Here is a 12136-nt window from a genome sequence, read left to right as displayed (position 1 = left end):
ACTCGCCCAACCCCCTCCCCCCCCCCCCTAAAAAAAAAAAAAAAGAGAGACAAAGTTTCGTTTTACGACAGTGGTAACAATGGGGTAACAGAGATAACAAATATAAAACAACATTAGGATAAAAAAAAGCCTCAATCCGATTAAGCCACAAATAAAAAAAATTCTGGCTTTCGTGAAGCTTATTTGCCATATATTTTCAGGCAGAACAAACATACATGTGGGTTCAACGGGAAATTGCTGTGGGCCGTGACTTCAATGGGTGTTGTGAGAAAGCAAATCTTCGAAGCTCACGGCGTAAAAATACCTAAAAAAATCGCTGAAAAAAATAAAAAAAAACTCGCCGTAGCACTAAATAAACACGCGCAACGAGAAACACAAGTGACTCTATTGAAAGTGCAATGTTTATTATACCTAAGAAAAAAAGATGAAACAACACTATAGTCAGAACTACAAGCAAGTAAGCCCAAAATAAATGCAAAATTATTTGTGCACTCTTCCAATCGAAAATTATGGGAAAAACCGCAGTGTGACAGGTTTATTACGGGGAGTGAGACTGGAAGACAGGTGTTGCTATCGGGCTTCGTTCATTCATTTGCTAACTTAAAGTTGACAGGGTGGATTGTACGAAGGCGGAAGCAACGAGAAAAGGTGTGTCGCTGCCTGACAGCAAAACAAAAAAACAAAACAAAAAAAAACAAAAAAAAACATGAAATTTACAGGGGCAAAGCGTAAATAACCTGGATAGGACGTTAGAGTTAGGAGGAGGAAGATGGAAATTAACACAAACTCTAGATAATATTGCGAAATCTTTCTACAGAACAAAATTCGCTTTTAACATACACAACGTTTTGGACGACGGTAACCTGAAGAAAAACGTAAAACGCAAAAATAAAAAAAAAAAAAAAAAAAAAAACGTTACGACGAAGAGAAGATTATACACCATCGAGCGCCGCCGGGTGGCGCTGTTGTGGTGGCGCTGCTGTTGGCACGGCGCATGCGCGCAAATGCTTCAGTTCTTGCAAATATGATTTCTGCTCACTCGCGCTGCCCACACCTAATGTGGGAAAATGGGAAATTTCTTTTGACAGCGTCCCACGTGGCTTGCGCCTCGGTCTCACTGGTTGGAGTAAGCGAATAGTGAACATAGAAACAACCAGTAATCTCCTCGTAAGATGTCGCTGCACGAGTCTTGGTAAACACGCAATTGCGTCGAGATCTATACCGATCCAAAAAACGTATTCTACTTATTATAATTGTTTTATTTAGCTGTGACAAAAGTACTACCGGAAACTTTTATCTTCGTAAGCTTAAATGGTGTTTCGAACAAAAAAAAAAAAAAAAAAAAAAGTCGCGAAAATAAATAATGGCGATCTTTTTTCCTCAATAGACGTAGACATATACACAGATATATCACAAACACACAAATATTTAATTCTGTTTTTTTTTTTTTTTGGTTTGTACTAAATGCCAAAACGTAGGCCACAAACCCGATGTTAAGCTTGACGAGGTCCCTACTTCCGGTCAGACTTTGGCACGAAAGCAACATCGTATGCAATGCCGATTCGCCCACCGACGTGAACCAAGTCTGCGCACTGAGCGTTGCAGACTATTGATTATATGCCTTTCACAATTTACGTTTTTACACAAGCCTGCTTTCGAAGAAGATAAAAAGTCGCTCGCAGTAAGATGTTTAAAGACCCCTAAGCGAAACATTTATGCCTGGCTTGATTTCTATATACACGCAAGTTATAAGGGTTCATTAATATAAAAAAAGAAGATATTCGCCTCGAGACCCAGATTTAATTTAGGGGAAGCGTGTTCTTGTTTATCCATGGTTCTCCATGATGCACGGGGTGAATTCTTCGGTCCACAATGCGGGTGGAGCCAAAGCATCCACACTAACGGCACAGAGTACGGCCAGGGATACAAAGAATTCCATAATTTCAAGTTTACTTTACTTATAATTTTTTTGCCTGCAAAGACGCAAAAAAGCAAGGTTACGGATACAATATATTGCATAAATTAGACCTGTAAAAATATGTCACTAACAAAGCACCCCACTATGTTCTGTGGCCTATTGGCTACTGCGGCTCTTCAATATTGTTCCGTAATGATAACTAACGACGCCATCAGGCACTCGGGTACGAAACTTCCAAGTACCTTAAGAAAGGCTGTTTCCCCGAAGACGCTAATGGAGCGGAGAAAAACCTCGCGAAGTCGTTGGAAAACAGCGGTCCAGAACGCGCTCGAAATATGGTCGCCATTAATCAAGCGTACTTCGCTGCTCCCGCGGCGAACAGCACGACCGGCCATCATCGCTGCGTTCGTGTCCGGTGCCGAGGCAGTCGATTCCGTGGAGAAGTTTTCGAGGTTCGGGTTTTAAACGCCGAGCTAAAGTGCCGCTTGTCGTTTGGGTGACTGACGGGCGACTCAAAAGACAGCAAGACACTCGTGCCCTACTTGGACACCGGAGCTCTTTTATGTCCGAAAGGTGGTAAGTTAAGAGTGGGATATAACGGACCTGTCATCGCCACTACCCTATATTTGCTCGGTGTTGTGTGAAAAGCTTTGCGGGTTGATGAAATATCAGGTACTCCTTGATATAAACAAAATAAAAAAATGGCTTGTCCTTGACCTCACAGCATCAGGCTGATGGTCATTCTTACTTGTCATTGACAAGGGAAAGGAAATCAGATGGTGCGAGATGTATTGTTCAGAAGCAACAATGCGCTCAACAGCAATGCCACCGCAGTTGTCACCGACGTGAAGTCGGTGCGAAGCGTGTATTTACTATAGTTAGCTTCACTTTATGTGCGAGAAGAACAACAACAACGAAGCTATAAACACGAGTATGCTAACCTGACAGAGGTTTGCACTACACTAGTACGAGTGCTCAACAAGGACGCTGAATACCCGGAGCTCGAACTTGTCGCCTCTTTTTACGCTCGCGGAAACGAAGTATAGGTCGAAGCACTAATTTTTTATAAAAACTCTACCATAGAGTAAAAAAAAAAAGAGAGTCGTAGTGTATCCGTTTTTGTTTTAGCCACCGGTGTCAACTATTCTAGAGAATTTAACAGTTGAATTAGAGCAAATTGAACTAGTGTTGAGGGAGTGTTATTATGAAGCCCATACTCCCCGCGTGGAGGTGGGAAGGTGTGCACGTAGGGAGCAAATGGCGTTGCTGGCGTCGCTTTGCATGTTGGTTTCCGCTCTACTATCGTTTTAACAATTATTTTACTATTGCAGTAAAATCTAGCTGAGCCGTGAGAGAACGACGGAAACTTATGTGATTCGAAACGGAAGAAACTAGGCTGATGCTCAATTATGTTTGACGCGAATAATAATAATAAAAAAAAATCCCCGCTGCCACTTGCACGTTGAATAAACCGCACTTGTACGAAAACGCTCCTTTGCTGCAGTTTATTAGAGATAGAAAATATTTCCACAATTTAAGATTTATTTCGGTAAGGCGAAATGCATTGCGTCGCTTTGTGATTTTTCCAGAGCAAAGAAACATTTCCTTTGCAGAATCACGGAAAACCCTGACAGAAGTATTTACGTAAAACAAAAAAAAAAAAATAAAACGAAAAAAAAAGAGACCTTGCGCTTTTTTCTGGCGTCTTTAAGGGACGCGGGAAGCTATTCCAAGGTACACGAATTTTTAAAGTCAACTTCGCAGGCGTCCACACTGGCGCGCTCGCTCCTTCATTTTGTATTCAGCCTTTTTATCAGTTCGAGTCCCCTCCGAATGGGCACTCGTGGAGATGGAAGGAACAGTTCACGCTTACAAAGGCAGGAAGCACAGTGGTAAAGCGGTACGTCCCGTGTCACTCACTTAACTCTTCTGTTTTTATGTTTCGTCAAAAACGTCGGAGGCGGTCACACACAACGTGAGAGGAGTTTCGAAGCATCCTGCCTTTGCACTAGCATAGAGGCGCGGGGTACTGCAAGAGTTTCTCTTACTCTTCTTGCTGACGGGTCTCCCCTCGATAGAACGGCGCGAATTCCGGTTTGCATTCTTCGTTGGAGTGGGGCGAGAGCCGGGCTGCCGAGCCATATCTTTGAAATTTCCGTGCATTTTTCGTCAAATGTCGCCCGAGAAGAGTTACCGTGGGCTAGTGAAAATTATATTCAAGCAAGTGTACCAAATTTGGACTGCCAGCTCCCCATTTTATTGGGGAAACTACGTTCAGGAAACTGGCTTTTAACCGGGGCCCTTTCTGATCGTCTGTGCATATAGCGCGGGCTTTTCTTGCTTATAAAAAACGGCACATCCTGGGTTGTTGATATTGAATTCTGCGCTGATTACAAAACCCAGTATGCAGTCTTTATGGGGAAACATTCCGCATAAAATGCTGTCCAGCGGAAAGTACGTTCGACTTTATTGGAGGCTAGAATAACATTTTCGATACACCCTACTACAGGGCGCGTTCAGATAATTTGAATTCTCCAAAAACGCAAAAAGAACGAAAGATAACTTTTCACCTCTTAGAGGATGGTGGAGGGAACAAGAGCATCACTTTTCATCGCCGCGAAACGAACCTTGATGCTACTCAATTACTTGGCAAAGGACAACCCGCGCATACGCGGAACATTTTTAAAAGAGATCTAGGCTATACTATAATGTTGTCACTGGTTACGACCTTTCTACATCTGACGCTGATGTGGGTCCCTCTGAATATTTGGTAGACGTTTTTTACTTTGAAACATAAACAATAACTATTCGTTTATCGACTCCCTTTATCAGGGTATGCGAAGAGTGGTTCAAACCAAATAGAGCTCTGTCACTCATTGCCTTCACAAGAGAAGAGAAAGCCACAACGCACGGCCCTCGATACAATATTGAAACTAAAGATGGCACTGAGGTATTAAAATAGAGCAAGTATTCGCACACCCTACCAAATACTTTACTAGGAACATACATCCCACTTCACACACACAAAAAAAAATCCATGACCATGGTGTGGACAGCTTTGTGAAGTTGAAACGGCTGGATGCTCCGCATCCTATGGGTTTTCCCCTTTGAATTGGGAAGAGTGGCTGCCCCTTTTTAACGTCGTAGGCTTCTCAAACTCCAGTTCAAACAGCCGTTCTGACCGTCTCGGCGAATCCAGTGTCTCGATTCGGCGGCGGTTAGCCTCCTGAGATGTCCGCTCCGCTAGGGGACGATTTGTCTAATGATGAATGATGAAATGAACGGAGTGGATTGTTTTTGCTTCGGTAATGTATTGGCCCCTTCCCTCTATGCCAAACTATATCTAAAACTTTTTTTCGGAAAAGGGTAAATAGTGTAGGTTCTGCCCAGGGGCTCACTCACGATGAGGAAACAGCCGAGCGACCTGGCGTGGCAGTCCTCGAGCTCCTGCAGCGTGGTGGAGGCCAGACAGAGCCTCGGGTCCGGACCCTGCTGAAGGTCGAGCAGCTGCACGTCGAGCCCCAGGGAGGCGCAGTGCCTCTGTAGCTCCGGCACCACGTTCTCCTGGACCACCCTCCGCTCATGATCCAAGTCTGCGCCGAAAAGGAGAGAAATCGATCACCGTTATGCGCACTGTCAAGTTTAGACTGACGAAATTCACACAATACATCTCAGTGTGGGCATATTGAATGCACGCCCAGGTCTCGCTTGTAAGCAGTGGTTCAGCGGGCTGAATGTTTCGGTCTTGTGTTCTGATGTTAATTAGCCTAATAGTTATCTTCACCGTTAATATGTTTTTGTATGCCTAATAATGGACGGTAAATTTTTTATTTGCTTTCTTTCGTTTAATGTAAATGTAATATTTTTGATGGCCCCACTTCAGAAATAAATAGAAGCTCTATGACGCTTTCTGCCCCCTCGTAAGATACACGCATTAATATAAAGCAGCGTACTGGTGACACGCTTGTCTGGACGCCAGGACGTCTGAAGGGTGGAAAGTTCAAGTTTCTCGTAGGGATTTCAATTCATTTGAGACATAAGCTGATGTTATGAGTTTACATTTCGTGGCAACAGCATGAAATCAGAACAATTTCAAGTATACATCTAAATTGTTTATATATTCCGCCTCTTGTTTCCAAGTGGTATTGTCTGGAACGAAATTGATGGTCGCGCTATATGATATTGATAGCGAAGAATAGAGCGTGTGCTGCATAAAAATAAGAATCTCGTTTTAATGAGTTGTATAAATGCAATTTGAACAAAACGAAACTCTCGCAAATGCGAGGAAATTTAATGCGACCGTCGATGCCAGTAAACAGTTTGCATAATAATATCATTTCGTAACGTCAGAAACAACTGGCATTATATTTGATATTAAAGAAACACATTTCAAACCAGGAAACATAAGACAAATACAGAAGGAGCTGAGAGGATTGATGCGCCGCCACGTCAGATTTGAGCCATAACAATGTAGGCCGGTTCACTACGATAAATATTCAAAGCAATTCAAAGAACCGAGCACACACGCCAAAACAGAACAAAATGGGCGGGAAGGATGGGCTTGTGTGTTAAAGATAAAGGGAGGGGCTGATGCGTAGCAAGCCAGGCCTCGTAATGGTAATCTCGAGGGTAAGCAAGCGCAGTGATGGAGAGAGCGATCCAAAACCTTTGACACCAGCGACACATAGTCAACACCATAAGAGGATCGGTGTGCCATAACCCTTCTTTACACTTTATCGGAACTCGCTTGGAAGGGGATGTCTCGTAGATCACTCGTAACAAAGAGGTTCTTCGCGCAAGTATCGATGTTGTAAAACAGACTCGGGATTTTAAAGGAAAAAAGATGTGTTATTTTATTTGCCCTAATTCCAAGCTGACTCCATATTAGACTTCCCAAAGAAAAGAGAAAAAAAATCAGCTGTGAACGACGTCCGACTGCATAAATAACGCTCGCTAAAATTAATCGGTGCTACACGGTTGTACCGAATCAAAGTACTTTTCGTATGTCTAAACACCTCGTAACAAAAAGAAACAGTCATGTGTGTGTACGCTTTGAGTCTTAAGAGCAAAGCGATAAGACACGGGAAAAATTCGAATCCACATACAAAGCATGATTGACAAGCCTACGTCAGTAGCAAAAAGGTGCAGTTTGATGTGTCCGTTTCCTCGGTTTGCTCCATCTCCTGTCGGTTTCTATTTATTTTGTCGTTTGCTTCAAGGGACTCATGGAAGAGGACCAGTAAGACTGTTGTCGTTAGGTTTTGTTTCCAGTTCGTCTTATTCGTGACTACAAAACATATAATGTATATGCTTGATTAAAATGAAAAAGAAAAATCTAGCCCCGCTCGTGTTATTCAAATATTTTTTTTTTTATTTTACCCTGGCTGTACACACATAATAAGGCTATTACCTAAGCTCACCTTCTACAAATCAGAAATCACGGTGCACTCCTAGACATGGGGATACAAAGCTTAGAACATATAAAGAAAACCCGTTATTGCCTTTCTCGCTGTTTAACACAATAAATCCGATTAATTTTGTAATGAAACAAGGCAAACTCAGTTTTATATTAAATCTGTCGATGTAGAGCTAGTCCCATAAAATAAAAATATAAGCTTAAAGTACAGTATTAAAGAAATACGGCCATACATCTGACACACGCCTTTTTGCGATTGCATTGGGGAAGCCATGGTACATTTTGTTCCTCGTTTCGTTTATAGCATTCGCTCGCAGCAGTGACGTACTCTTCTCAGATGATGGTTTCCTCAAATTTTGAAGATCGTTTTTTTTCCTCTGAAATGCAGAATATGAGAGGTTTCGTAATCATGCATTATGCAACATTCTTTTATTGACCCGGTTTTAATCGAATAACAGCTTTAGTCGACATCCTAGGTTGTATAACCGCACGTAGCACTTACAAAGCGAGTATGTAAAGAAATGTCACCTGTCTAAAATATTCGAGTCAAACAGAGTAACACCATGTTTGCGGCCATGGTGAAGGGTAGGGGAGGAAATTATTCCAAAATTAAGTTACAAAGTGTTTGAGCCAATGGTAGGATCGCCAAAGCTTGTCTTGTCTTCAGTTGGATAGTAATTAGCAAACGTGATTAGTGTTTATACCTATATAATACTCTGAAATAATTGTTTTGAGAAAATGAAGTCGGTTCTTAGGCTTCCAGATATGCGGATACGAAAATTCGGTTTCAATTTTTCAAATGCCTGCACTCCAGCCCGTTTTTCAGACGTTCGAATCTCATTTCTTTTTCGTTTAAACTTTCCTCGCGTGTGTCGTCCTTTAGAACTCCAGTCTCGGCTAAAGTCACAATGTGCAGTCACCTTTGTTTAACGGGCAAGTCGAAGGTCTTCCGGCCGAAGGCATTTAAAGGGTCGGCGAGTAAGCTGGCATTCCTGACTCTGCGCGCGTCCGTCGGCAGGCGCACGTTTGCCGATAGAAAATAAATGTCTTCGGGTTGATATCTTATAAATTTGCACGTAACACGGGCATTCCAGGTACCTTTTGTTATTAATTTAGGTCTGGAGAGAAAATATCACGCTTAGTTTGAGGGTGACGAAAGTCGTGGAAAGGCACGGAAAACTCGCATTTAAGAAATCATTTCCTTTTTTCCGTAGAAACATTTACGTGAAATTGATTTCAACAAAACAAAGCATTCGGAATGCACTTGCCCGAGGCTTTTACAGAGGGCAGGCGGGAACAATATTACCTTCATTCCTGACTCATTCTCTTGGATTTAGAGTGCGGAACATTCTTCAAAACATTTCGCATTCTTGGAAGTCCTTCGGAGGTTAGGCGACGTAATAATTTTTTTTAAATGTTTTATAATTATTGTATTGTTTGTTTGTTAACTTTTATGAAATAATATCCTGCGGCACTTTGAGAGATGAATCGAATATTTGCGTTTTTCTCAACTCATTGTTTATTTTTGTTTTGTTTATTCTCAGATATCTAGCTTTTATTTTTGTATGTAAACGCTGGTGATATTGAAAGCATAGATATAAACTGAAGCGCACAAACATGTGTTGTGAAAGCAGCCTATACAATAGAGGCGCACAATAAAAAAATACCAAGAAAATGAGGGTCACCTGACTGCGAGTTTTACTTTTAGGATTTAGGTTCCATTTGTATCAGTCAGTGATTTGTCAGTCGTCCCATGCGCTAGTCAAGAATCATTTTATTAACAGAAGATTGAAGAAACCCCAGGGTAGTTTTGTAATCGCCACAGTAAACACACAACGTTTCATGTTACCGAGGGTATTATGGATCAGTAATGTTTGATGAAAGGGAAAAGAACAAAAATGGCTTTAGTGTTTTTTCTAACTTTGTGATTTAAACAGAAACCTCAGGATTCTCGACACTTTCCGGACATTGTTCTTATATTCGTAACTGGTATTTGGCATCAGATACCCTTGCCACCGGGTATTTTCAATGGAACTTAGCCAAAAGGCAATCGGGCGAGGGGAGAATGAGCTCGCGATGCCGACTTCTGAAGTCCCATACGGCACGCTTGTTTTCCCCGATTCTCCAGATTCATTCTGTTTGAAGTGTCCGTGAGTTCTGTTATGACAGGGATATTAAATAAGATGCAGAATACACGTTCCATACTCATATATTGGATTCAGTGTGAAACGAAACGCGGCGTCATGCCTATAAGCAGCCCCATCTAGGGTAAAAGCTGGTTCATAGATGTGTGTCGGTTGCGGTTGCTGTAAACGAGCGACAGTAAGAACAAGATCGCAGGGTAAAGTGTTCGCCGTACACTACGTGGCAAGGGACGCAAGAGCCAGCCTAGCGAAACAATCATGAGTCAAGATTGTTACGGTGTTCTTGTCGTTTTTGTTGTTTTGGTTGTCGCGAACGCAACCCTCCATATCTAATGTGTGAACGAGTCTTAACTGGTGGCCTTTCAACGAGGCAGCTTGAGGACTCTTTCAGGCAATAGACGTACCGCTAAATTAGCCGGGCTTCAGAGAGAATTCTGGAAATGCAGGTCTACCCGCCACATGCGCTCGCCTTCCCCGTTTAAAAGATTAGAATTAAATAACAAAAAAAATAAGGTATTGACGAAGGCGCCTACAGGATGCAATTTTATTTTGGTTATTTTCTTCGGATGTTTTTTTTTTTGTGCGGGGAAAATGAGCGCGTCGGGCGCGTAGACCTAGATTCCCAGCATTCCCGTTGATTCTCGGGTAATTCACCAGTCAGTTTATTGCATCAGTTACGTCTACAGAAACCACCAACCAAAACAATTTGCAGAACACCCCGGAAAACCATCTTTCTTGACCGGTTTATCAAGTTACTTCTTGGATCGCTTTTCAGGAAGTGTACGGCAAGGAGACGTCCTGGTAATTTTACCTTCGCCGTTGTTCTAGTCACTCCGTCAATCTTAACCATGGCAACTGTTTAAACTGGGCGTAAGGTTTTGCAGGTGAAAAAAACGAGAAGATCTCAAATATAAACGAACGTATTTCGTTGCCGTCATGTCGCTGCGGTGGCATTATACTGACGCTGTGGCGCGCGCTCATATGCTATACTTTCCGCAAATCTGCAAATCCAGTATCCGCGCAGGTGCATTGCCCACATATCAAGGGGACACAATTAGCTGTTTGTTTAAAAAAATATAGCGTTTGTCCAAGGGAACACCCAAGCAGAGTTTTATCATATTTGTTTACCTCTTTATATTGGCGAGTTTTAGTAGAACGCTTTCGTGCGCTGGCTCTGCAGGCTCTAGGGATTGGCACAATACCCACTGGGCATGCGCGGACGCTTTGAGTTTGACAAAACCTCATTGCACATGCGCAGTTAGGCAGGCGCGAAGTGGAAAGTGAAAAACCATATATCAAAACTTCCTATTACTTAGACAGTACGGTGTTCCACAGAGAACGTAAATTGAGCAAATGTCATGAACTGTACATACACCTCTAAATGGCTCGTCTGTAAGAATTCTTACACCGCACGTGGCGTGTCAGTCGACTCAATTTATGAAGCTCATTTTTGCGAATGACGAGGCCCAAATGACTATTTGGGTGTGAACACGTGATTTGTCCATGGACAAAGATCATTTACGTGTCGCCCGCTCGTTGTCCTTGCGAAAATAGCGCGTTAAACCCCTCGAAACTTTTTTGCGCATTCTCTTTCTCTGGAAGAGATTCGTAGACTCCACACACTTCGCGATCTTTGGGTAAGCAAATTTTAGATGTCTCTTTGAGTGCGAAACGTAAAAGGTAGGCCTTTACAATTTCCAAACACGTCTACGCCCCACCCACCCCCTCCCTCCCCCCCCCCCCCAAAAAAAAAACACAGGAAAAAAAACTAAAAACCTATGATCAGTTGGGCGACAAATAGGTCGTCAACTACGCACACAGACGTTCTGCACAAAGACGTATTTTTTCTCCTCGAAAGGAAAATCGCAATCGGATATTGCACGAATATTGACGTGCGTGATCTATGTATATACATATACAGTAAGAGGGTACCACCAGTTGCACTTTGACTACCGTGACCAAACCGGCAAGGCAGCTTTGCCTTCAGATAAGCCGTGGTGCGGAGAAGTCCACTTTACGTATTTTGTCAAGATAAGTTTCGGAAGTGGTCTTATCCGGCTTTGAGATATAAGCTGTCGGTAGTAAGAAGATCGACGCTCTCTTGACTACCGCAGAATCGCAGCCAACACGTAGAGAGACAAGACTAGTTAAGAGAGATTTGCGTTTATTCGCGTTTTCTAGCGCCTATAAAGGACGCATTCAGTCTACTGAAAACTGTCTGTTGTGTCACCCCCAAATTTAATTTTAACTGATGTTTCCGTGGGTTTGTCTGATAAGGAGCCACACAAAGATTTGTGTGGCTCGTGCTCCAACCGCTTCTACGCAAAACAGCAATACCTAAAATGCTCGGCCGGCTGTAACCGCCGTTTTCATTGTAAATGCATCGACGTGCGTGCCGAAGACTACAACGTACTTATGGAGACTGGTTTCAGCACCTACAAGTGTACATCCTGCATTCGACGGTCATCAAAGCCTAATGATTCCGGAGACGAGGAGGACTCGGCAAGCGTTGAAAAGACACCGGCAGTTCCGTCGATTGTGAACGGTGAGTCGCTCTCTTCGGAGGCGGTCCACATGTTCACAACTATTCTGAACAAGCTGGACTTGCTCGTGACTGAAGTGAAGTGCCTGAAGGCAGAAAACAACAGCCTTCGGTCT

The 12136-nt window shown here is 42.8% G+C and overlaps 1 protein-coding gene across 1 annotated transcript in view; it reads right to left on the bottom strand.

Annotated features, from left to right (window-relative positions):
* LOC8038898 (NACHT domain- and WD repeat-containing protein 1) overlaps positions 1-12136 on the bottom strand; it is a 131710-nt gene that overhangs the window by 71968 nt on the left and 47606 nt on the right. The window contains exon 2 of the mRNA XM_040206260.3: positions 5321-5511. Coding sequence (XP_040062194.2) covers positions 5321-5511 — 191 coding nt within the window. The remainder of the gene's footprint in view (positions 1-5320; positions 5512-12136) is intronic.

This window comes from Ixodes scapularis, unplaced genomic scaffold, assembly GCF_016920785.2.
Source record: "Ixodes scapularis isolate PalLabHiFi unplaced genomic scaffold, ASM1692078v2 PGA_scaffold3__209_contigs__length_174095766, whole genome shotgun sequence".
NCBI lineage: Eukaryota > Metazoa > Arthropoda > Arachnida > Ixodida > Ixodidae > Ixodes > Ixodes scapularis.
Note: the sequence above shows the minus strand (reverse complement) of the source record. Positions and strands in the feature narration are given on the sequence as shown.